This window comes from Humulus lupulus, chromosome 3, assembly GCF_963169125.1.
Source record: "Humulus lupulus chromosome 3, drHumLupu1.1, whole genome shotgun sequence".
Classification (NCBI taxonomy): domain Eukaryota; kingdom Viridiplantae; phylum Streptophyta; class Magnoliopsida; order Rosales; family Cannabaceae; genus Humulus; species Humulus lupulus.
The window spans coordinates 179990342-180016487 of record NC_084795.1 but is presented as its reverse complement, the minus strand read 5'-3'; the positions used below and the strand labels follow the sequence as shown (position 1 = coordinate 180016487).

At 38.8% G+C, this 26146-nt stretch overlaps 1 protein-coding gene across 2 annotated transcripts; it reads left to right on the top strand.

Moving 5' to 3' along the window:
* Positions 1–2008: 2008 nt before the first annotated feature.
* LOC133823309 (DNA gyrase subunit B, chloroplastic/mitochondrial-like) lies at positions 2009–19530 on the top strand. 2 transcript variants are annotated; one of them, XR_009888235.1, is made up of 21 exons: positions 2009–2263; positions 2514–2658; positions 3032–3112; positions 3226–3339; positions 3983–4039; positions 4206–4307; positions 14246–14396; positions 14615–14691; positions 14858–14968; positions 15927–15997; positions 16311–16452; positions 16588–16686; positions 16796–16924; positions 17103–17217; positions 17522–17589; positions 17775–17888; positions 17996–18112; positions 18242–18295; positions 18381–18478; positions 18610–18740; positions 19080–19135. XR_009888235.1 is itself a non-coding variant. In XM_062255974.1 (21 exons), the coding sequence occupies exons 1-21, from the start codon at positions 2118–2120 to the stop codon at positions 19146–19148; spliced, it is 2199 nt and encodes a 732-aa protein (XP_062111958.1). In that variant the 5' UTR covers positions 2010–2117; the 3' UTR covers positions 19149–19530. The 2 variants fall into 2 exon arrangements, 1 of the variants encoding a protein (XP_062111958.1); XM_062255974.1 differs by having other exon boundaries at positions 2010–2263; positions 18381–18486; positions 19080–19530.
* The last annotated feature ends 6616 nt before the right edge of the window (positions 19531–26146 follow it).

Genomic DNA, 26146 nt, shown 5'->3' with positions numbered 1-26146 from the left:
AGGGTCCCTCAGCGGGACATCGTCCTGAGGCACTGATGGCTGCTCGGGCCTTTGAGGGCTGGATAGGCGGGCTAGGATTAGGACCCCTTTGGGGTAGTCCATTCGTAGGTTGATCAGGCTGCGAGGCAGGTGCAGCCCGGTTCCTAGCCAGTTGTAGGGCTGCTTCGAGGGCTGCCATGGCCTCCCTCTGGCGACGGTCCATCTCCGCCTGTCTTTCACTCAGTTCCAGGCACTGCCGTTCAATTTCCTGTTGCTGCCGCGCCATGATTTCGACAACACTTTCCTGGCTGGCCCTTAGATTGGCCAGTTCATCCTGCAATACCCCCAGGGTATTCCTCAGCATCTCGGAATCCATTTCTTCCCCTTCGAATTCCAAATGTGGCTCATCCTCAATCACGTTTGGAGGAGGAGGCGGCGGGTGAGATGGTGCAGCGCCAGCCGCCTGTCCAGTTTTCTAGGTAGTTTTTGCCATTGATATTTCAACGGTATAGTTTCAAGCTCTCAATGAAAGCATCAGAATGTTGACCCTGATTTTGGCCAACTGACACGGAGTCAATTATGCTTGATGTGGACAAATACGTTGAAACGAATGTGATGACAAAATAATAAAACACACAGGAATTTATAGTGGTTCGGCCCCAGAATCTGGTAATGACCTACGTCCACTTGAACTTTTATTGATATAGTATTCAAATGAGTGATCAAAGAACTAGGGTTCAATAAGTTTCACCAACCTCTGAAGAACAAAACAATCTCTCAAATATGATAACTCTAAACTCAGATAATTAGAAAGCCAAAAGTCCCTTCCTTGAGCTATCTTTCTCTATTTATAGGCTCAAAGGGGGATTACATTAATTTGTTACAGATATTCTTTCCTAAATAATCGGATACTCAGAAAATCATGGGAGCCAATCTCGGGATTGACTAAGATCTTTATAAAATTATTGTGAGACACGCGGAACCTGCGACCGTACTGGTCGTAGGTAAACTTCAACTGCCTTTTGCTTGCAATGTCTTTACTGGTCGATACCCTAGCAGAATTCCGCCAGATGTCAGCCACGTGTCCAGAAATCACTAGCCATGTCATCCGTGCCTGTTTTTTTGGATAACACGGTTCTAACACCCCAAGTAACTCCCCAAACTCCCTTTTAAGTCTATAAACATCCAATTAATCATTAGTAATAGCCATGGAGGTTGGTGGAATATGAAATTCAAAGGATATCTCAAAACTTTATAAATATGAGCCTAATGCTCACTTGTAAGACAACTCTATTTCTATCTACTAGAGCACTTGACTAGAAATATATCAAAAGGCTTGATTATTCCATAGAGTTATTTTCAATATTGAGATAATGCCTTAGTGCTTGAGATAGGGGGAAATAAGCTTTTGAGCAAATGTTATAAACCTTGTTTAAGTTGGTGATCCTCAATGCTCTTCACTTTGGTTGTGTGAGTGAGAGTGTTTTATTTTTTTTGTTCTTGTTATTTCTTCTACCATTGCTTTTATCTTCTATTTTATTTTTACATATTTATTTATATATTTTGTTTTAAAGTTGCAGTCCTTGTTATTCTCTTCATCTATTTCTTTTCTATATCTATTTATATTTTGAGTATTGAGTTATAATCTTATTTAATCAATCATTGTGTCTTTGTATTATTTTGTAGAATTGTAATAGTATTTCTTATTTTCCATTAAGACAATACAAATATCACTAACAACTATCTCTTCACATATACAAATCTCTTTCTCAACTTTTTAAAAATGAATACCTCTTACCAATGAAATAAATGACTAACTTATATAGCGACGTGACATATTGACAACTAAACATTGTTACAACTAAATAATAGTGGTAGGGTTGTTATAAACAAATGAAAAGTTGTTTGAATTATTCTAAAAAAAATTTGAATAGCATATAGTTGAATGAGAAATTGGACTTCACCATTCACATTGTCACGTAGCAAAATATAAATAGCTGAAAATAAAAATATTTAAAGGGTGGTGGAGGGAAAGAGAAAGAGGCGATAGGGTTTTAGGAGTTAGGACAAAGTAAGCGAGGGAAAGCTCGGGCAAAAGGTAAGGGGTGTCCTCTGTACTAAAAAAAACAAAAAAATTAATGGCGCTTCAGCTCCTTCCCAAACCTCCTCCTTATCTTTATCTTCGCTTCATGGCGTCTCGCTTCGTCTCCTACTCTTCACTCCACTCTCACTTCCATTCTTCTTCTTTGCTCTCTCGTCCTTTGTTCTTTGTTAAACCACCCAGGTACTGCCCGTTTCTTTATCGTTACTTTTATTTTTCTTTTGGCTCTTTTCCGTTTAGTTCCCGAGAAAAAAATGTTTTATTTTTGTGCTGGGGGTTGAGTTTAATGCTTTGTTTGACATATATGTGTTGGAGTAAAAGTAGAGATTTTGTGATTTTTATTGCATTTCCTGAGAAAAAGGAAAAATGGATTTTGGGGTTTTGGTTGTTGCGTTTGTATTTTTTAGAAGACTTGTATTTGTTGTTATTCCAGGGCGGGTTTTCGATTGAGGAAGAGTTCATGCTGTTTTCCGCTTCTAAATGCGGTTACTCCGAGGGCATTCATGTCGTCAGGGGCAGCAACTGAAGCTCCAAAATCAAGTGCCAGCTCGAAATCATATGGGTCTGATCAAATTCAGGTGAGCCTGGATTTTGAGCTGTGTATGCATATACTATAATATGGATTAAACAGGATAAATGGTGTTGGAAGTAAGAAGCAATTGTAATTAATTTGATGTAGGTTGTGATTTATCTTGTGAAATGTAGTTCCATTGCACATTGTGACAACCTTTGCTACTTAACCATTTGTTAGGGTGTCTGTCTTCCTCCCAACGATTATGGATTAAGTGGGAATGCGGGATAACTTGATACCAGAAATGAAAAATGCGTCTTGTTGAAATAGTGTCTTTTGCCAAATAATAATAGTAACAATAAATAAATTTATGAGGTACCTCTAGGCAGCTATTCAAAAATTCATTTTTGATCAAGCTGATTGTTGAATTACTTAATCAGGTGCTGGAAGGATTGGATCCTGTTAGGAAAAGGCCAGGAATGTACATTGGAAGTACGGGACCTCGTGGTTTGCATCATTTGGTATAATTTTTCTCTCTTTTATATTTCCAGGCAGCGTCAATTGCACGGCCTTTGTTGGGTTGATCTGAATCTAAGAGATGAATTTGCAAATAATTTTATTTTTGGTCTTTTAGGTTTATGAAATATTGGATAATGCTGTTGATGAGGCTCAGGCAGGATTTGCTACAAATATTGAGGTTGTGTTACACGAAGACAATTCTGTGAGCATCACTGATAACGGTCGTGGGGTATGGTTCTTTCATTTCTTTTCTAATTTATTTATTTGTTCTCATCTTTTTATCATAAAATGCTTAAAATTAATGTATATAACTATATGAGTTTGTGTGCGTGAATTTAAAGTAGAGCATTGTCAGCTTTTATTAATGGCCTTTGTTAGGCGAATTCTGATTTTGTATGTAGTTGGGATTCTAATTTCTGTTACTTGCATGCCTTATATGTTTCGTAATATTCTTGGTAGATTAGTAGAGAAAAACAAGTTCAGAATCTTTGAAATGTTTCCTTAAAATTGTTTATAATTTATTTCTTGTAATGGTAGAGTATACCATTGTCAACTAGAAGGCCTTGCACTTAAACTTTTATGAGCAATCTAATTTTTGTAGCTTCTTCTTCTTCTTCTTTTTAACACACACATACATATTCTTCATGAAATCGTAGATGTTGATTCCATGCAATGCTTTTTGTCATTACTATTTTTCTTCTTCTTTATTGTGTCCAATTTCTGCTACAGCTGAAAACATTCTACCAGGCTCTTCTGTATTAATTTAGAGAATCTGCTTTGATATACTTAGCTCTGCAAATTGACTCGATGATAGCTTTTTTATTTTCCTTCTTGATACTAGTTTCACTTACGGTATTACTTTATCTTTGCAGATCCCTATTGAGATGCATCCAGTGACCAAGAAATCCTCATTGGAGACTGTATTAACGGTATTGTTGCAAAAAGAAAATCCATTTCTCTCTCAATTTTCTTGTAGCAATTGTATATGAATTTGTATCTAAATATCACCTTTTGTCTTTCTTAGCAAGAAAAGGACCTATTTTCTGAAAAATATTAAAAATTCTTTCATTTAGCTCTTGTGATCAAATTTGACAGGTTCTGCATGCTGGTGGCAAGTTTGGTGGTTCTAGTAGTGGATATAGTGTGTCTGGTGGACTACATGGTGTGGGTTTGTCAGTTGTTAATGCCTTATCCGAGGTGTGTTATTTTCTCCTCTAATTTCAGTTTGCTGTATATATATGTTTAGCCTGTAGACTCAGTCAATGTTTGCTTGAGAATATTTTTTTGTGGTGTTTAACATTCTAATTGAGATTTATTTTGAGGTTGTAGAAAATATTGTTCTATTTTTTGTTATTATTCTTTATTATTTCAGTATCCTCTAGAATGGGAAACCAAGCTGTATAGAATATTTTGTTTCCTTATTTAGGTGATTTTAGATTTATTGTAATTACCCTAGAATATCCAGTATTCAATACCAATTCTGTTTACAGGTTGTACAATGTCTATTTAAATGGCATAGCTCTTAAGAAATAAAATATCAGAAGCTATTTTCCTCGTGGTACCAGAGCCAATACCTTCACCCTAGAAATCGCACCTGCCTTCTTTTCTAGTCCTAGAAATTGCAGTCTCCATCTGTCCTTATCGAAGCTTTCTCTTATTTCTCATGGCCACCTTACCCGATTCCACCAAACAACCTACCACGGCTTCCATCACTGGTGATAACTTAGCCGACTCCACCATCAACAAGGGCTCTTCCGATGCCTCTCCCTCTCCATTTGGTCACCAAAACTCTCTACAACTCACCATCCACAAGTTGAACAGTCAACTTCTTGCAATGTTCCCAATCTGTGAAGATGTACCTACGTGGACGCTTGGGATATCAGAATGGTGCTATTGCTGCTCCTGCATTTGCCGATCCCTTTTATGCCAAGTCGGAGTCAGAGAACTCTCTCATTTTGATGTGGCTGGTTAACTCCATGGAAGTGGACATTGGTAAGACTTATTTGTTCCTTTTTACTGCTAAGGAAGTATGGGAAACTGTCTAGGAAGCTTTCTCAGATTTGGAGAATTCTGCTCTAGTCTAGGCTTCGGGACCAGCGACAAAACACTCTTACGGTAATTCAGTATTATGGTGTTCTTTATAATCTTTGGCAAGAGATTGATCTATTTTATGTTTTTGAATGGAAATGTTCTGTTGATGCTTCGATTTATCAAAAAATGCTTGATCGAGAGACTTTTTGATTTTCTTTATGGACTTAATCGAGACCTAGATAAGGTACGTGGTCATCTCTTGGGGAAAAATCCTCTTCCCACTATTTGTGAAGCTTTTGCAGAGGTTCGTTTGGAGGAGAGTCGGAAAAGAGTCATGTTGGGTTCTCCTGTTGCTGTTGAAATTGAACAATCTGCCCTTGCTGCCCGACTTTCTAATGATGGCGATAACTCTCGAGGGACTTGTCGTGATCGTCCCTGGTGTACTTACTGCAATAAAGTTGGTCATATCAAGGAGACATGTTGGAAGATTCATGGGAAACCTGCTGATTGGAAGCCTCGTTCCTCTACTTGGAACTATTTTGACAGCCAGGCCATGACAGCTGCACCATCCGAGCCTTTCCCTTTCTCTACAGCCCAAATCACTCAACCCCATCAGCTATTGAACAAACCAATGCTTCCGCATCTGATCCTTCGTCTAGTTCCACTCAAGGTACCTTCGCTGCCTTCAATGCTCAAAAATCTACCTGGATAGTAGACTTAGGGGCTTTGGACCACATGACTGGTCAATCCAGTCACTTTACCACTTATGCTCCCTACCCAGGTACTCCAAAAATTAAAATTGCTGATGGTTCTCTTTCTTCTGTGGCTGGTAAATAATCTATATAATTATCATCTTCCATCATACTACATGATGTTCTCCATGTTCCCAATCTTTCCTGTAATATTTTTTCAGTCAGTAAAATAGCTCATGATCAGCAATGTTTTGCCTCTTTCTCACCACTTGGTTATAATTTTCAAGATGTCATCGGGGAAGATGATTGGGAATGCGAAGACACGTAGCGGATTGTATTACTTTGATCCGTCTCTGCCTACTCAAGTTGATAAAGCTTTTATTTCTGATTGTAATTCCTCACATAATAATTATATTATTTGGTGGCATTATAGGCTAGGCCACCCTAGTTTTTCATATTTGAAACATTTATTTCCTAGTTATTTTGGAATAAAGACTTGAGCTTATTTCATTGTGACATTTGTCAATTGGCAAAGCATGCACGTGCTGTTTTTCATTCTATACCCTACAAATCAACTCAACCTCTTAATCTCATTCACAATGATATATGGGGACCATCTAGAATAACAAATACTATAAATACAAAATGGTTTATTACTTTTATTGATGATCACATACATGTTAGTTGGGTATTTTTGCTTAAATCTAAATCTGATGCTGCCATGACTTTTAAAAGTTCACTCTGTGATCAAAAATCAATTCAATGCAAATCTCGAAGTCTTGCACACAAACAATGGCACTGAATATTTCAACTCAATGTTAGGTGATTTTCTTTCTCATGGCATCATTCATAAAAGTTCATGTGCAGGCACACCCCAACAAAATGGGTTGCTGAACGCAAAAATAGACACCTATTAGAAATTGCTAGAGCAATTATGTTCACAACCTCAGTTTCGAAACACTTTTGGGGTGAAGCTGTGCTTACGGCAGCCTATCTTATCAATAGAATGCCTTCTCGAGTGTTGAAATTTCACTCCTCTATCTATACTTCTCAAAGTATAACCAAATACATCGCTTGTGTCTAATCTCCTCTTGAAAACGTGATAGGATTGTCCTACCAAATGGTTAGCCAAACAACAAGAACAATAGGAAAAAATATGAAAGAAAATTGCTGCTATATTGAAACACCAGGAGTTCGAGAGTATTCTCTTCACTCCTACTAACAACTCATTCCCTCCCTTTTATTCACTACCTCACTAAGGATACTGTGTACCTCACTCGACAAAACTATCCTCTCATAACCAATCCAACTAATAATAATCAGCTGCTGCTCTCTCAACTCAAGTCTTCCTATTCCTTCTAGCATAGACATGTGAGGGGTGGTCTATCAATACTGCCTGCCAAAAGTTTCACCTTATCCTCAAGGTGGAAATGAGGGAATTGCTCCTAGATCACGCGAAAATCCTCCCAAGTGGCTTTGAATTTAGGCAAGTTCACCCACTTGATAAGAGCTTGAGGCGCTTTTTTATGAGTACCTAGGCGAACTTCCAACATAAATTCTGGTTCCAAAATCCATTCTAAAATTGATGTCAAACTTGGAGGTAAAGCAGTAGCCTGCTGATTTGGTCCAAGGGCAACTTTGAGCAGCAAAACATGAAAGACAGGATGTATAGTGGCCTCTGGAGGAAGCTGGAGGCAATATGCCGCAGTACCTACACGAGCCACCACAGGTAAAGGCCCGAAAAACCGAGGGGACAACTTCTCATTGAGGCGTTTAGCCATTGAACGTTGACGGTAAGGCCTCAACTTCACTTGGACCAATTCACCTACCTCATACTGTACGTCCCGTCGCTTACAATCAACACGAGCTTTCATCTTCTGTTGAGCCCTATGCAAGTTTTGTTTCAGCAACGCGAGGACATCATCTCTAGCTTGAAGATGATGTTCTACTGCCGAAACCTTGGTGCGCGCTGGTTCAAAGTGAAGCAAAGGAGGGGGATCTCTATGATAAAGTGCATGGAAAGGAGTCATACCAACTGAAGAGTGAAAAGAGGTGTTGTACCAATACTCAGCCCAAGAAAGCCACTTGACCCATTGGTTGGATCTAGAAATGGCAAAGCAACGAAGACAAGTCTCCAAACAGCGGTTGACCACTTCTATCTGACCATCGGACTGGGGTGGTATGTTGTACTTTGCTTCAAGGTCGTGCCCTGCAAGTGAAAAGCTCTTTCTAAAAGAGGCTAAGGAAGATCTTGTCCCAATCTAAAACAATCGACCAAGGGATACCATGAAGCTTCACAATCTCACGCACAAACACTGTTGCAACTGTAACAGCGAAAAGAGGATGATGAAGGGTATAAAGTGACCATACTTGCTCAATCGGCTCACCACCACAAAAATAGAGTCAAACCCATTCGAAGTTGGCAGCCCCTCAATCTCAATGAAATCCATGGAGATGTCTTCCCAAACCTGCTCGTGAATCGGCAATGGCGATAATAGACTGGCTGAAGACTAAGCTAGATACTTATGCTGACAAATGGTGCATTCCGCTACAAATTTCTGAATCTTTCCGCATTCCTCGGCAATACAAGTTAGCCGCTATCTGCTGAAAAGTCTTGAACACACTTGAGTGCCCACCGATGTTGCTATTGTGATACTCTTGCAGCAACAAAGGAATGAAAGGAGAGGAAGAGGGTATCACCAAACAACCTCGAAGTTTTAGGCAACCTTGCACTGAGTATCCCCACAATGTTGGCGTGAAGACAATTCCTTCATCACTTTGGAGAGTTGGATTAGCGGCTACATGTGCTTGGAAACCAGGAATGGATAAGACATTTGGAACGAAAATGGAAGCTAATGAAGCTTCGCAATCCATTCAAGATATGGCATCTGCAGGTTTGTTTTCCAACCCTGGTCTATATTGAATATCAAAGTCATATCCCAATATTATAGTAAGCCATTTCTGATGTTCTAAGGCAACCAATCGCTGCTCCAGCAAGTACTTCAAATTTCGCTGGTCCGTTCACACCAAGAACTTGCACCCCAACAAATAAGGACGCCACTTTTGAATGGCCATCGCTATTGCCATCATTTCCCTCTCATATATCGACTTTGTGCGTGTCCGAGATGATAAATCTGGCTGTAGTAAGCAATAGGGCGCCCATTCTGCATCAAAACAACCCCTAGACCCGCTTCTGAAGCGTCCGCCTCAAGAATAAATGGCACTGAAACATTTGGTAGAGCCAACATCGGTACCGAGCACATGGCTTGCTTCAACGGGAGGAAAACCTCATTAGCCTCTTGTGACCAACCAAAAGCATCCTTCTGTAATTGATCGGTAAGAGGCTTTGCAATGCTGCCATATCCCTTTACCAAATTTTTTGTAGTAGCCTGTGAGTCCTAGGAAGCCTCGTAACTCCTTGATTGTCTTAGGGGTAGGCCAATTGACCATGGCTTCTAGCTTACTTGGTTCGGCTGCAACCCCTTGAGCTGAAATAATATGACCCAGATACTCTACCCTATCTTGAGCAAACATGCATTTCTTTTGGTTTGCATAAAGGCTATGTTGCTGAAGGCGTTCCAACACCAAAGCTAAGTGGCGATGCTCCTCCAATGACGAGCTATAGATCAAAATATCATAAAAAAACACCAGCACAAACTTCTGCAAGAATTCCCGAAACACCTCATTCATAAGAGCGTGGAATGTCATTGGGGCATTTGTGAGGCCGAAAGGCATAATGAGGAACTCATAATGCCCCTCATGCGTTCGGAATGCCGTTTTCTCCACATCCCGAGCTGTGACCCGAATTTGGTGGGATCCCGACTTCAAATCCAGCTTGGTAAATACGTGTGCACCATGAAGCTCATCCAATAACTCATCAATAACCGAAATCAGAAACTTATCAGCCACTGTTTCACGATTTAAAGCTCTATAATCAACACAAAAGCGCTAACTCCCATCTTTTTTCTTGACCAACAACACAGGCTCGAGAATGGGCTTGTACTTGGCCAAATAATACTCGCTTGTAACATCTTTGTTACCAGTCGCTCAATCTCATCCTTTTGGACTTGCGCATAACTGTATGGTCGTGCCGAGATCGGGCCTGCCCTTGCTCGAAGGTTAATGGCATGCTCACAGGATCTAGTCGGTGGCAGACCTGATGGCATCTCAAACACAGACTTAAATTGCCTAAGTAGCGAAGCTACTGACTTTGGAAGTGGCTATTGTTGCTCTTCTGCCTCCATAGATAACGCCCCAAAATGAACCCAAAACCCTTGTGCTTCTTTCTCCACTGATAGAATCATTGCTTTGAGCGAGATAGGAGATGGTGGTGGTGACTCTTCCATTGGTGTTGAATCCTCTTCATCCATCATCAATAACACTTACAAAAATTTATGCTCACACTCGTGACCATAGTGAAACTTCTTATCACACTTAAAACATACCTCACGAGCTTTCTTGTCTTGGTACTCAGCCTTAGTCAATCTTCGAAATTGGGATGGCTTCGATGTTAGAGTAGCTCCGCCCTTGGTGGTGGTCGCTGCCTGAGAAGAAACGATTGCAGCTGGTGGCGTGAGCAATTTGGCTATGAAAGTGTTCAAAGAGTTTTTGAAAGGAATAATTGAGCTGACATTCGGTTTGGAAAATGTGGGTCGAATTGGTTGGCCCGTACTAAGCAATTGGTGGCCCTCTTCTATTCTCTAGGTCGTGTCCATGATTTGGGCCAGGCCCACGGGCTAAAGAATGTGCAGGGCAACTTTGATGTTCTCCTTATGCCCCCGTACAAAGCTACCTTCGAGGATGTGGTTAGGTGCGTCGGGAACCCGTGAAGCCAGGACCTCCCATTGGACACGATAATCCTTGATGATTGAAATTTGCGTGATCGACATCAGCCTCTCAGAAATGGTTCCCACTGGAACAGCTCGGAACTAGAGAATGATTAGTTTCTTCAAAGTGGCCCATGAAGTGATCGGCCGACACTGGTTCTCCTTAAGCCCCCGTACGAAGCTACCTTCGAGGATGTGGTCAGGTGTGTTGGGAACCCATGAAGCCAGGACCTCCCATCGAACACAATAATCCTTCACGGTTGAAATTTGCGTGATCGACATTAGCTCCTCAGAAATGGATCCTACTGAAACAGCTTGGAATTGAAGAATGATTAGTTTCTTCAAAGTGGCCCATGAAGTGATTGGCTGACGCTGGTTCTCCCACTGAAACTAGGTTAAAGCATCACCGTCCAACCCAATAATGGCTGTCTCCAACATTAGCGACCCAGTCATGCGAGTAAAAAAGAAGTAATGCTCCGCCCTATAAATCCTTCCGTTCGGATTCTCCCCCGTGAACAACGGTAACTCCATCCTCGGTGGTCTAGAATCATGACCATAACTTTGACTGGAGTAATATGATTCCAAATGAGGTGGTGGCGGCGGCGTATCTGTCGCTGGTGGCGGAGACAGTGTGGCCTTAACACTAGGTGAAATTGGCGCAGGAGTCGACGAGTTGTCCCCATCCAATGCGCATCGTTGATGATTGGCACTAACGGCAGTTGCCACAACGGTTGGCTTGCTCAAAGCTTGCAACAGCTTTGCCAAATGAGCAACCAAGTAATCCATTTTCTCAATTGCATGTAATCCTTGAACTTCTGCTTTGACCATCTCCAACTCTTTGGGAAACTGCTGCAATTTAGATCGGACCTCCTATAAATCCTGACGAACTTCCGAGTGAACTGCTTCCATCCGTTCCTCCAAAACTTCCATCTGCAAATCCTTCTTTGGTCCCATGCCGATAGAGTGCTTTGATAGGATTGTCCTGTCAAACGGCAAGAACAGTAGGAAAAAATATGAAAGAAAATTGTTGCTGTATTGAAACACCAGGAATTCGAGAGCTTGGTCTCTCCCACTTGGGTTGCAATCCTACCAATCTCTTCACACCTACTAACAACCACTCCTCCCTTTTATTCACTACCTCACTGACGATACCTTGTACCTCACTTACAACCAAACTAACCTCTCATAACTAACTCATAAACCAATCCAACTAATAATAATTAGCTGCTGCTCTCTCACCTTAAGTCTTCCTCTTCCTTCTAGCATGGATATATGTGAGGGGTGGTCTATCAAAATGTTTGGTTGTCTCTTCTGTTCATGTTCTTGGCCCAAACCGATCCAAGTTTGATCCAAGAGCCCTTAAAAGAGTTTTTTTGGGTTACTCTCACTGCAAAAGGATACAAGTGCTATCATCCCCTACTCGTCATATGTAACTCTCAATAGATGTTACATTCCATGAAGAACAATCCTTTTTATCCCAACCTTTCACTTCAGGGAGGGACAGTGAGTGAAGTTTCTAGTTGGGATCCTTGTCTTCCAAAAGCTATTCCTGAAATTTCGGAGTTTCAAAACTCTTTTGAGCAACAACAATCTCAGCCACCTAAGACTAAGGAACTCTTAGTCTACTCTCGGCAACAAAACACCCATCAAGTAATATAGTCAACTAATGCTCCAATATCTCATGAATCTGATTCACGGACTACTCTTGAGTCCTAATGTAAGTAATTCTTCTGTTGATCCTATTTTACCTGATAATATTCTTAATGTTGAGTCTTCCAGTATGGTTGAACCTGAGTCTGACTTACCTATTGCCAAAAGAAAGAATCCGAAGCTGTACTTAACACCAATGTTTAGATATGTCTATCATAGTAAACTCACTCATTACAAAGCTTTCCTATCAAAAGTTGAGCAAGTGGCAAGATATGTCTATTATAGTAAACTCACTCATTACAAAGCTTTCCTATCAAAAGTTGAGCAAGTGGCAATTCCTAGGGATATTACTGAGGCTCTTGCACAGAAAGAGTGGGAGCAAGCAATGTATGAGGAAATTGGGGCATTAGAAGCCAACATCACATGGATAGTTGTCAATCAACCTAGAGGTAAGCATGTGGTGGGGTGTAAATGGGTTTTTATAGTTAACACAAAGCTGATGGAACAATAGACCGGTAAAAAGCAAGATTAGTTGCAAAAGGTTTCACTCAGACATATGGTGTGGATTACAATGAGACATTTTCTCCTGTTGTGAAGTTAAATACTGTGAGTCCTATTATTTATTGTTGCCAACCTAGATTGGTCCTTAAACAGCTTGACATAAAAATACTTTTCTTAATGGACATTTAGAGGAAGAAGTTTTTATGAAAATTCCTCCAGGATTCGAAGACAGATATGGAATTGATAATGTATGTCATCTGAAAAAATCTCTATATGGCCTAAAACAGTCTCCAAGAGCGTGGTTTGAAAGATTTAATCAAGTGATAAAAAGGCATGGATACAGACAAGCTCAATTAGATCATACCTTGTTTTTCAAACACGAGGGTAAGGTGACTATCCTCGTTGTTTATGTCGATGACGTGATAATAACAAGTGAAAATTATGGAGAGCAAGACAAACTTAAAGGTATGCTAGCACAGGAATTTGAAGTAAAAGATCTCGGACCTATGAAATATTTTCTAGGCATGGAGGTGGCAAGAACCAAAAAAGGGATTGCAGTATCTAAGAGAAAATACATTGTGGATCTTCTCAAAGAAATCGAAATGAGTGATTGTAAACCTGTAGCAACTCCAATCGAACCAAAAGGCAAGTACAAGAATATGAAAGAGAAGACAGTTGATAAAGGAATGTATCAATGGTTAGTAGGAAAATTGATCTACTTGTCTCATACAAGACCTGGCATTGCCTTTGCCGTGAGCTTGGTTAATCAATACATGTACAATCCTCTAGAGGAACATTTAAAAGCTGTGTATAGAATCCTACGCTGTCTAAAGAAAACACCTGAAGCTGGATTATTGATCAAGAAAAATGAAGAATGAGGTGCTGAAGCCTTCATAGATGCTGATTGGGCAAGATCAATTGAGGATAGAATATCAACCACTGGCTATTGTACCAAAGTGTGGGGAAACTTAGTTACTTGGAGAAGTAAGAAACAACTAGTGGTAGCTTGAAGTAGTGCTGAAGTAGAACTTAGAACTTTTGTTCAAGGAGTATGCTTGTTAATATGGATTAAATGAATATTTGAAGAGCTGAAACTTCAAAGAACGGAGCCTCTAAAGTTATACAGTGACAGCAAGTCAGCAATTAGCATTGCTCATAACCCCGTTAACCATGATAGAACGAAACATGTGGAAGTGGAAAGACACTTCATTAAAGAAAAGATTGAAAAAAAAGTGTTATGTGTCCTTATTTAGGTGACATTAGGTTTATTGTAATTACCCTAGAATATACGGTATTCAATACCAAATCTGTCTATAGGATGTACAATGTATTTAAATGACATAGCTCTTACGAAATAAAATATCAGAAGTTATTTTCCACAGAGGTCTTTGTTTGTGATTGTTATTATTTGAAAGCTCTTATAATTCCTTTGTAGGCATTGGACGTTACAATTTGGCGTGATGGAATGGAATACCGTCAAAGATACTCGCGCGGGAAACCTGTGACCACTCTTATATCTCAAGTGCTTCCAGTTGAATTGAAAGATCAGCAAGGAACACGCATTAAATTTTGGCCTGATAAAGAAGGTCTCGTTCACTCTCAACCCTAATACAATTACAACTTATTGTATTCTTCTTGAGGCTAGCACAAGTGGTTGGTTGTGTGAGTGTGTGGGAGGGGGAAGGGGTTCTAATCCCCCACTGTATGGAAACAAAAACATTAACTTCACTGTATTCCCAGTTGTTTATTAATAATAAATTTGAAAAAGTACAATTTTTTTCTAAACTATTGAATTTCCCTGCAGTATTTACGACTGCAATTGAGTTTGACTACAACACAATTGCTGGAAGAATAAGAGAACTAGCTTTTTTAAACCCTATGGTACGGTTATGCTTTTGTTTAGGCCAAACTTATTCTCATTAATTTTCTGCCCTTGGATAGAGTGAAGAATTTTTCATTGCCTTAATTTGCATAATATATTTATGTACCATAGTGCTATTGTTTCCATGTGACCACTGCTTAAACTTTTGCGCCTGAACTTTTGCAGCTTACCATCAATCTCAGAAAAGAAAATTGTGATCCAGATAGAGTTCAGTCTAATGAATACTTCTATGCTGGGGGATTGGTTGAATATGTGAAATGGCTTAATACTGATAAGGTACGGCTAGCATTTTCCTTCCTCTCCTTGGTGCCTTTTTTTTATTTTATTTTATATATTTATACTGATAAGGTACGGCTAACATTTTTTTCCCTCTCGGAGCCTTTTTTTAATTTAATTTTATTAATTTATTTTTGTCTTGACCTGAAGATCATTCTGGATATGGATGAGCTCCAAAATCTACCTCTTGTTTTGTTTTTTCCTTCTTTAAATAGTTGTGCATAGTGATTGGCAATGTTTAAAAAGGCTAGTTTAAGCCTCAAGGCATTTTGTCTTGGTAATTTATGCCTCAAATCTTATATTAACAATCTATTTTTTAAATTGCAAACTTCTAAAAACAAATAAATCATATAAAAAAATTAATGCAAAATTCTACAAAAATTAAATAAAAAAGAAACCTCAATTAAATGTCTGAACTAGCAGCTTCAAGTGATTTCATGTGGTATTTTCTAACTAATGCTACAATCTTATGAATAAATTACTATTCTAAGAATTATTGTTAGGCCCAATACTTGGAAAAGTCACTTTTGTTGCACCAAATTTAATAATGTAATTGTTATTAAGCTAGTTTTGTTGGGCACAACATTTCAAACTAGCCCAAAATAAGTGAGGCGTTAGCCTTGAGGAGGGGTGCTTCAAACAGAGATGCATAAGCCTCTCTCTCTATTTGAGGTGAAAAGGCCTTTCTAAACATTATTGATTGGAACCTTTGTTAATCTAATAATCCCATATCAACTTCTGTTATAGATGATACCTTATCATCTATGTAATTCTTTTGTAATCCTTTCCCCTTTCTAATACCATTTTTGTTTCTTATAAAGAAAAAAGGTGTTCCATAAATGCTTGTAGTTGGGAGTTGGCATTCTTCTAATTGCTCTATATGATCAGTGTACTACTTAGCATTTTTGGATTTGGCATTTTCATATATCTGTAGTTGACTAAAAGTTCTCTGATCCAGAAACCACTTCATGACATTGTGGGTTTCAGAAAAGAAGTTGATGGAATCTCAATAGATGCTGCTCTTCAATGGTAAGCCATTTCTTCAGTAATTCTAATCCTACCTTTAGAAAATTGATGTCAAAGCACTTTCATCAACACTTCATTTGATATTTTAAATGGGTTTTAATCTTATGGTGGATCATTACCTTGTATTACTGTACAAAGTTTGCATGGGATATTTCCTAAAGGAGTACATAGAGTGGACAGTGTGGAGTTGATTTGTTCATGCGGTCTATCTACCTTGATGGTTTACCTCCTGAAAAATTGCAGTGTGCATTGGGAGGATCTAATGAAGGAAAGAAATTATAGTTAACAACAAATCTATCTCGTTTGCTCTTACCAGGTGTTCAGACGCTTATTCAGATACGATGCTGGGATATGCTAATAGTATACGCACGGTTGATGGTGGCACACATATAGATGGCATGAAGGCTTCATTAACAAGAACTCTCAACAGCCTAGGCAAGAAATCAAAGATCATTAAGGTTTGTCCTTTCTAGTTCACAATGTATTTTGGTTACAAATACGTAGCATTTAAATAGTATGGAGCATTGAGACTGAATGGTGAATGACATATACAAAAATTTGTATTCCATGGCAATATTACTCTTTTTATTCAGGAAAAAGATATTACTTTGAGTGGTGAGCATGTAAGAGAAGGATTAACATGCATTATCTCAGTCAAGGTTCCAAACCCAGAATTTGAAGGCCAAACCAAGGTGCTTCCACTTTTTTTTTTAATTGTTCCCCTATTTCTTATTGATGGTTTTAATTTTTTTATTGTAGTTTTTTATTATTTACTTTTCTAGTTTTATTTGTACAAAAAAGACAAGGTTGGGAAATCCAGAAGTGAGGAGGGTGGTTGATCAATCTGTTCAGGAGTATCTTACTGAATTCTTGGAGTTGCATCCCGATGTGCTTGATTCAATTCTTTCCAAGTCTCTAAATGCTCTCAAGGTATTGTTTTCTAGCTTAAAACTTTCTGCTCTGAGAACTATGTATGTCTGACGTTTTAACAGCAGAGATGCGAATGTTGAGAGAAGAATCTAATAGAGAAATAGAAACAACATTAGAAATAGAAATATATTAGTTCATGTTATTTTTGTTTCTCTAATGTCCCCCCACCCTTTTTTAGGCTGCTTTGGCAGCAAAGAGAGCAAGAGAACTAGTGAGACAAAAAAGTGTGTTACGATCATCATCTCTTCCAGGAAAATTAGCTGATTGTTCATCAACAAATCCTGAAGAAGCTGGTAAGTTTGACATCTTTTACATGAAAATCACTTCCTAAAGAGAACTAGAGCAAGCATTATATACGTCATGTTGGTTCTACTAAGCTTGAAGAGATATGGTTATTTCTATGGTTTGTGTAGTTTTTGCACAGTGCTGGTATGCTATGTCCATTGTAAGAGACTAAGAGTCACGGTTTACTATAATAGGATTAGCATGTTGCTGAGGTTGGAAGTTTCTTTGTAAAGATCTTATGAGGCATTTAGGGAAGGTCTGGCATCGATCGATTTATGCATTTACAATTTCTTCACTTTCCCATTTTTCCAGAAATTTTTATAGTTGAAGGAGACTCAGCTGGTGGAAGTGCAAAACAAGGTCGTGATAGGCGCTTTCAGGTGAAATTAATTCAAGTTGTGATTTTTTATTTATCTTTCTATTTTAGACAATTAGATATTTGCATTGTGTTCTGTGGCTGTTTAGGCTGTGAAAGTATTTCAATTTGGAAGCAAAAAATATGATCAGGAAAAACTTCTTCCTCAATATGATTGTAAATTATTGATCATAAACGCTTTGATGGCAGGCTATTCTTCCTCTCAGGGGTAAAATATTGAATATTGAAAGAAAAGATGAAGCGGCAATGTACAAAAATGAAGAGATTCAAAATCTAATTCTTGGTCTTGGACTTGGAGTGAAGGTCTGTCAAAGATTACTTTTTTCTAATGTCTAATAGCTTTTGTTTTCTCTGCAAGGAACTCTTTAAATGATTATTTGGGTATCATGTGCTTAATCTGTTTGCTTCAGGGAGAGGATTTTAAAAAGGAGGCTTTACGGTATCATAAGATTATCATCTTAACAGATGCTGATGTTGATGGTGCTCACATTCGGACTCTGCTATTGACATTTTTCTTCAGATATCAGGTAGGAGTTGATCCACTTTTTGTATAATTTGTTTTTTATTGTTGCTTATACAGACAAACTAGGGAAAGTAATCAGCTTTAATGCAATTATATTCATCTAGTGTTGATTTGACACAGTTTTTGGTTACAGAAAGCCTTGTTTGACGAACGTTGTATATATGTTGGTGTACCGCCCCTATTCAAGGTTTGCCCATATCTTTAATGAAACTAAAGAGAGCCTCGTGCATGTTTAGTGGAATTAACTTTTTTGCTTTTTCTGAAATGATTAGGTTGAAAGGGGCAAACAAGTGTACTATTGCTATGATGATGCTGAGCTTAAAAAGCTTCAGCGCTCCTTCCCATCAAATGCATCATACAATATTCAGAGGTTCAAAGGTCCTTATTCAATGTATCTTAGTTATGATGAATCTATGTATTGAGTGGGCTTAGGGTGTACTTTCAATGTACAGCTTTTCCTTTGAAGAGTCTTTGATATGTTAATTTTTTGGTTCAATCCAGGACTGGGTGAAATGATGCCTCTTCAACTATGGGAGACAACTATGGATCCAGAGCGTAGGATGCTTAAGCAGTTGATGATTGAGGATGCTGCAGAAGCAAATATGGTTTTCTCTTCCCTCATGGGTGCTAGGGTAAGTTGTTTAACTCAATCAAATTATTTATGAATTCTAAATGTAGCAGTTTACTTTTTACTCGTTGACTGGTGGCAATCATCTCTATATAATTTATCTTTCCCTGTGCCGTTAGCAAATAGGTTTGTGAGAATATGGCTTGAGCCAATTTTAAGGGGAGAGCTTGATACAATATATTGCAACTTCTATATCAAGTTACCACGAGTTATGATATGAGAAAAACTGAGTATGGAGTTTGCTAGAAGGCTGCTTATGCAATAAAAAATATTTTTGGCTTCTTAATATCAGATGGCGAAGACTATCTTGTTTTTGATTTGTATTGTTTTCTTCCTTTGTTAGGTTGATTACCGGAAGGAACTTATACAGAATTCTGCAAACATGATCGGCGCTCATCAGTTAGATATTTAAGGAGGCTAATAAAAGTTGATGGTCAACTTCCAATGTTGTACATTTAATTGTTACAATAAATTGGACAGATAAACTTGTCTGCGGTGGGTGTCAAGAAGAGGGTACCTTTTAAATTATTATGGATGGTGACATTAAGAAAGAATCAATACAAGACCTCTAATGTACTGGAGAACTTTTGGTGTTGGTGATGCTTTCCATGAAGTTGGGTTGGATCTCGGAGGTTTTGAGTATACAAGTGACCTTGTTCATATGTACGTACGTATAAATTAATCTTTTTAGTCTTGGAAGGTCTTACGGTTTTGTTACAGAATCATATTATTTGGCATTAATTTAGATTAGAAAAAATGAAAAATGAAAAAAGAAAAAGAAAAGTTCATTTCAACTCTTGCTTCAGAAAATATGTTTTAGTGTCAAACTTTTAGAGTACCATAATTTATGAAAATTTCTATTCAATCGTTCCATTTGACAACAGGGTTTAGAATTATTTTAAAAAATGTATTACTTTATTTTTATTATGTTTTTTTTATCATCTAAATTTAAATAAATAAACAATATTATAAAAGATGTTTAATATAATGTGATATGAACATATAAAAAAAGAGTTTTAAATTAAAATATTGTCTATAGTTAAAAAAAAGACTTGTTTAAGATATATAATATATATTGATAATAGTTCCTAATTATTTTTTTATATTAATATAATTTTTAAATATACTTTTTAATTAGTTTTAAATGTATATTTGAAAGGTTCTGATAAATATTTATAAAATTCTATTAAAATTGATTGAAAAAAAAATGTTAAATCAAGAATCCATTAAATACACAATTTTAATATATAAAGATGTCTATTTATGATTTTTGCGGCCAATATATTATTGTGTTCTATGATTTTTTTGAGTTGTTAAAAGTTACTCTTGAATTATTCAGTATTGAAAATTTGATTTGTCATTGTCACGCCAGCGTTATGTGTATAATTTAAATTAAAAAAATATATATTTATTTTAAAATATTAAAATTAAAAAAACTTCAAAATTTTCAAGAAATATTTTTTTCTTTAAAAGATTAATTTTTTTTAAATAAATTCTTAAAAGATTAATTAAATAAAATTTTTAAATATTAAAAAAAATAAAAAATGATCTTTTTTTTACAAAACTTAAACTAATCTAATTTAAACTTATTTGTTATCCCTCAAAAATTAAGAGATGACGTGGCGAATGAGAAAGTGGCACGTGGCATCACAAGTCAGGAAAAACGACAAAATATTGAAAAAAGATCGATGAGCAAAAAAAGATACGTCCAGGACCTATAGGGAAGTCGACCAGGCCTAAACCCCCGAGGGGTGGTCGGCCTGACATCTCAAGAGTCACATGGGTGGTTGACCCACCCAATTCTTCATAGGGTGGTCGACCTAAACTCCCAAATACACTTTGGTGGATGAAGTTCACGCTCGTTCAAGCTGAAATCAACAGGCCTAGCACCCAAAGGATCAATAGGTCTAGCACCTAGAGGGTCATCAGGCCTAGCACCCAAGCTCTGAAGGGTCATCGGGCCTAACACCTAAGTCTCATGGACCAACCTAGACTTAGCATTTTCCTAGAGGTTTCAATCGTGCATCGTTTACCACGATCCAGAGAAACAATGAGAAGACCCACGATCTCATAATCATGGGGAGGTGGACACGTATCTCCATTACCCAATAATCGTGTACCAAACCACGATTCCAATATTACTAATCATGTAACAGCCCCTAGGTACCATAAATAAATGACCCAGGGCTTCATTGAAGGGGATCTGACGAATATTTTGGGAGAAACTCTGGGCAAGTTAGTAATGAGTGAATACTTCTGTTCATCCGTGTAATTGTCTATCGAGTGATTCAATACTAAAGACTAAGTGGATTAAGTTATTGTTGTTCATCAAAACAGGGTTGAACCACTATAAAATTTATGTGTTTGTTTAAGATATTTGTATTTTGTTGTATGTTATATTTATTTCGTTCAAAATGTGTCATATATTGTACATACGACTGTTGGCCAATTTACATGTCAACATTTTGGTGCTTTCATTGAGAGTACAAAATCAAGAAACACACTTTCATCAGTTTTTCGATGCCTCCAAAACCCAGTCAGACAAAGAAAACGACTCCGAAGGATTCCACCATTCAGGATCCCATCGATCCCGTTAAGGAACCTCAGGTGGAGGTTGGAGATCAACCTGATGCAGAAGATCCACAAGATGCTTGTAACGCCCTGGATAGCCAAGACCGCTACACTGTGTACTTATAAAGGTGCATGACTTGCTAATCAAGTCTTTCAGCTAAAAACATGTCACTGAAACCATTAATGTGCTAGGGTTAAAATATTTTAGTCTCAAAAGATACATTTCATATAACTAAACATTTTTACACATGGGATCCCAAAAGGAACAGCGTTAAAAATTCAGTTTACAAAATTTTCAGAGTACAAACAACCACTAGCCACTCTAAGGGCAAAGCGGACGTTTATGATTCTCTTGTTCCTGTCTCCCCCTCAACCGTGGCGGCTGAGCAGCTGATCATGTACATTATGCTCTCAGAGCTCTCCGAGTCAGGGCTGGTCAAGCTTGCCCTTGCCTTTACCTGCACCACGAAGCACCCGTGAGCCAAGGCACAACAAGAAAACATAGCATTATATAACAAACAATGATAACTTTTGAATAACCCTTTAAGCATGATTTTACACTTAACATACCACATTAATCACATAGCACGTAGATACAACCAAAGATTCAACCAATCAACACTCAGCTATTCAGCATGACAAATCCACTAATCAATAATAACAATCAAATCACATGATAATCAGGGTCGACACCTTAGGTCGCACCCTTTGTTTACCCCACTGACTCCGGCCCGCTTAAACCGAGCTTAGTGCATAATAAGTTGTCCTCAGCTACCAGTGGCCGAGCCGCGCCCTGTGCGCTAATGTAAACTCCGACACTCTTAGGCCGTTTGTTTACTATTTACATGGCATAATACCATCCTCTATAAAGCATACAAAACAGGGAACCCTTAGTCCCATTATAAATCCACAACCGGGTGCAGTTTTCTTTCCTTTAGTTTCCAAGTGTACTGGTTACGCGAGATGCCTCTTGAGCACGGTCCGTTTCCCAAGCCCCTAGCTTATACCTAGTTACAACCAAGATAAGGGATACCATTAATAATTGTAAAAGGGCTTCTAAATAAGATTCTAGTCTCCGGAACATCGAATTCCACCAAGCATGGTAGTAGATTCAATCCCGAGCACCCTAGGTTAAATTCCCATGCTTAGAATCCCAAAAACCCAAATTTCCTTAAGGGTCGCGGCTCAAGCCTCCTATGCTGCGGCATGCCCCCCAAACAGAGCCCATCCACGCTCAGAACCAAACACGGGCCGCGGCCCTACATATCCCATGCCGCGGCCCGCCCTCCCTCTCCAACATTCATCAGCTTCAAAGGGCCGCGACTCACCAAGAACTATGTCGCGACCCGACCCCTTCGAACCCAGAAAAACCTCCATTTTTAACTCCAAAACCTCACTCAAAACCATCCCAATAACATACCACAATTATCACAAACATCCCTGCATGATTTCAAAGGCACAAGCCAGCAGAAACCTAATCTAAAAACTCATCAAAACACCTTTTCAATTTCTGAAACTCTCACACTCAAGAACATTAAAACCAATCATAAAACTTAGAATTCAAGCATTAAAACATGAATTGGAGCTTACCTTAATTTAAGACTCAATCCTCCAAGCAATTACTGAGCTAACACCCAAGCTTTCTTCCTCAATTCAACCTTGAAGTTAAGAACCTAGAAACTCTTAGAAACCAGCCCCAAAATTATATAATCAACTGATCAAGAACGCATTTCAGTGCTTACCTCAGTTCCTAGTTAGATTCTTCAGCTTCCACTGAGTTAATCCACCAAATCCTCCACCCAATTCTCTGTGTTCCAGCCTAATTTCCTTTAGTTTTTCTGAAATTTCCTTGAGAGAGAAAGTGTAATGCCCCAAAATCTCTAATAAGGTTTAGGACTTTGATTAAGAGGCCGGGAGGGCAATAATTGATTTATTATGTTATTAAATGATTATATGCATGTTTATGTGAATTATATTATGATATGATGATAAACGCATGCATATGGGTGTATTTTTAATTATAAGGGCATTTTGGTAATTTGGCCTGTTGATGGCGTAATTGTGTATTTTCGTGCATGTGGGTGAGTTATGAATGGTACCACATTATATGTGGATTTGTTCAAGCTTTTCGGCATGAGACGATCATGAAATGCAAGTGTTCGTTCTGGTCATAACGGGCTTAAGTTCGGGGCTTGGGGTGAGTCTCGAGATTATTTTAATAATTAGAACATTACCGGGAATTAAAGGGTAATGGGATATGAGTTATTGGTATTTGAGAATATTGAGAATAGCGGGAATTGGAGGGTGTTAATTATGATTAACAAAATAGGTGCGAAATGACGATTTTGCCCTTGGTGGCTGTTAAGGTTTTATTTTAGACTTGAGGGCATTTAGGTCTTTTCACCCTTATAGATTTATATCAGCCATTAAGGCTGTAGAAGCTTGTTAAAAACAGAGTGTTGCTTCTTCCTTCTCTCCCGATGGTTTTTCTCCCTCATTTCTCCTTGAATTTTCAAGCTCCTTTTGAGGACCCAAGCCAAGGAACCAAGCTGGGATAAGCTAGGGTTATGCTCCACCATTGAAGAGGGTGTGTTGCTGAGATTGAGGTGAGTTTTTAGCCATTAGAACTCTTGGTTTTGCTCTGTTTTCTTAGTTGAGTTCCAGCTGGTTTTTGAGTTGGAAAGTTGGGAATTAATTGGAGTTTTGGCTAGGGTTCTTGGGGTTGTGGTGCCTAGGACATGTGGAGGTGGTATTTGGGTTCATTTGGGACTTAATTTGATGTTTGGAAGCTTTTGGTTTGGGTTAAAAATGGTGGAATCGAAGGAAGAATTTTCTGGGCAGTTTCTGGCTGGGGGTAGCGCTACAGCGCCCATCAGAGGGCGCTATAGCGCTACACAGGATTTGTTTGGGCGGTTTGGGGTTCTGAGCATAGCACTGGGGTGCTATTGAGCAGCGCTGTAGCGCTTCTCTGTTTCTCCAGAATCCCGTTTTGAGTGTTTTTAAGGGTTTTTGACTTGATAGTCATCCACTCAGGAGGGTAGGATTCCTTATCCTGGATACCCATCATTACATAGATTTGTTTGCCTGCTTGATTAGGGCTATATCTACTAGGTGTGTGCCTTATGATTTGATGACATGTTATTACTGTTCATGAGCATATTAAGTTTTCTTGCTGGGCTTCGGCTCATGGGGCTATGTGGTGCAGGTAAAGGCAAAAGAAAGCTGGACCATCCTTGAGTTGGAGAGCTTATGTGATGATGTGTACATATGCGGCTGCTCGACCACCACGATCGAGGGTTGAAAGAGGAACTAGGGTTAAACCCTGTTGTTGACTGCGTTTTTAGCCAACGACGTGAGAACGTCAAATACGACAAGCCTTCAAGAGAAATAAAAACGACACAGACGGTTTTAATAAAGAAAAGTAAATAACACACAAGAGATTTTATAGTGGTTCAGCCTCGATTGTCGGTAATAGCCTAATCCACTTAGAGTTGTGATTTAGTGATCCGTACTCAAGATCAGATGGACTGAGCCAACTGAGTTTCTTCAGTACAGATTGCAAAAATACAAGAATTCTCTCTTATTTCAGCACTTTCTCTCTCTAGAATACACAGACCCAATTTTCTCTCTCTAGGCAGAAGAAGCCCCTCTCTCATCCCATAAGCTCTCTATTTATAGGCCTGGGATCCTCAACTGATATCCCCTTATGATCGGGATATTTTATTATTCATCTTATATTTGTATTACAATAAATGTTTAAAATACAACTGATTCCTCAATTTGAGTGAGAAATGAGAGATTCCCGGGTGCCTAGACCAATTCTTATTAGAGTCGTTCCTGGGATTTTGACGTAGTCTCACATGCATGTTGGTTACTCCTTCAAGCTTTCCTTGGACCAAGGTGATATATGCATGCTTGGCTTTCCTCAGACCAAGGTGGTCCGAGGCAACACCCTTGCTTCTCACCTCGGACAAGTCCGAGCATACCTTCTCCAATCAAGGTCCGTACGGACCTTGTGGCCTTCTCCTCGGACCAAGGTGGTCCGAGGCATCCTCCTCTTGCCTTCTCCTTGGACCAAGGTGGTCCAAGGCATCCTCCTTGACATCTCTCCTTGGACAAGCCTAAGGCACTCCCCTTTAGCATCTCCCAACTATGTCCGATCGGACATTGTGTAGGCTCTCCTTGGCAAAATCTAAGTCTCCATTCTTGGCTTGCATGGGACTCCTCCTCCTTATCTACTTACCTTGGACACGTTCGAGCCAACACTTAGGAAACCTTGGGAGGCTTACCTCAAACACACCCTTGGGGTCTCCTAGGACCACATCCTCCTTGGGGTCTCCTAGGACCACTTTCTCCTTGGGGTCTCCTAGGACCACTTTCTCCTTGGGGTCTCCTAAGACCACTTTCTTGAGTTCTCCTCGGACCTCATCCTTGGGTTCTCCTAGGATCACTCTCTTGGGGTCTCCTAGGACCACATCCTCCTTGGGGTCTCCTAGGACCACTCCCCTTAGTTATCCTAGAATGCATTCTCCTTAGCCTCCTAGGATGCATTCTCCTATTTTTTGGGTATAACACCTGTTTTGCCGCTTAGATCGGTCTGTTATAAATATTTTCTTGTAGTAGACTTTTAAATTATACTTTTGGGATCCCAATGTATATAATAAACGTTCTAATGAAACGTTACATCTTAACCAAAAATTTTAATCTCTAAACCGTTAATCATACTTAGATACACAATTTTGGCCAAATAACTCGATTAGTGAGTTTAGCACTATTTATAAGGCACACCATAACGGTCCCTGAAGTTTAGGGCGTTACAGAAAGGGAAGGGTCGGTTTA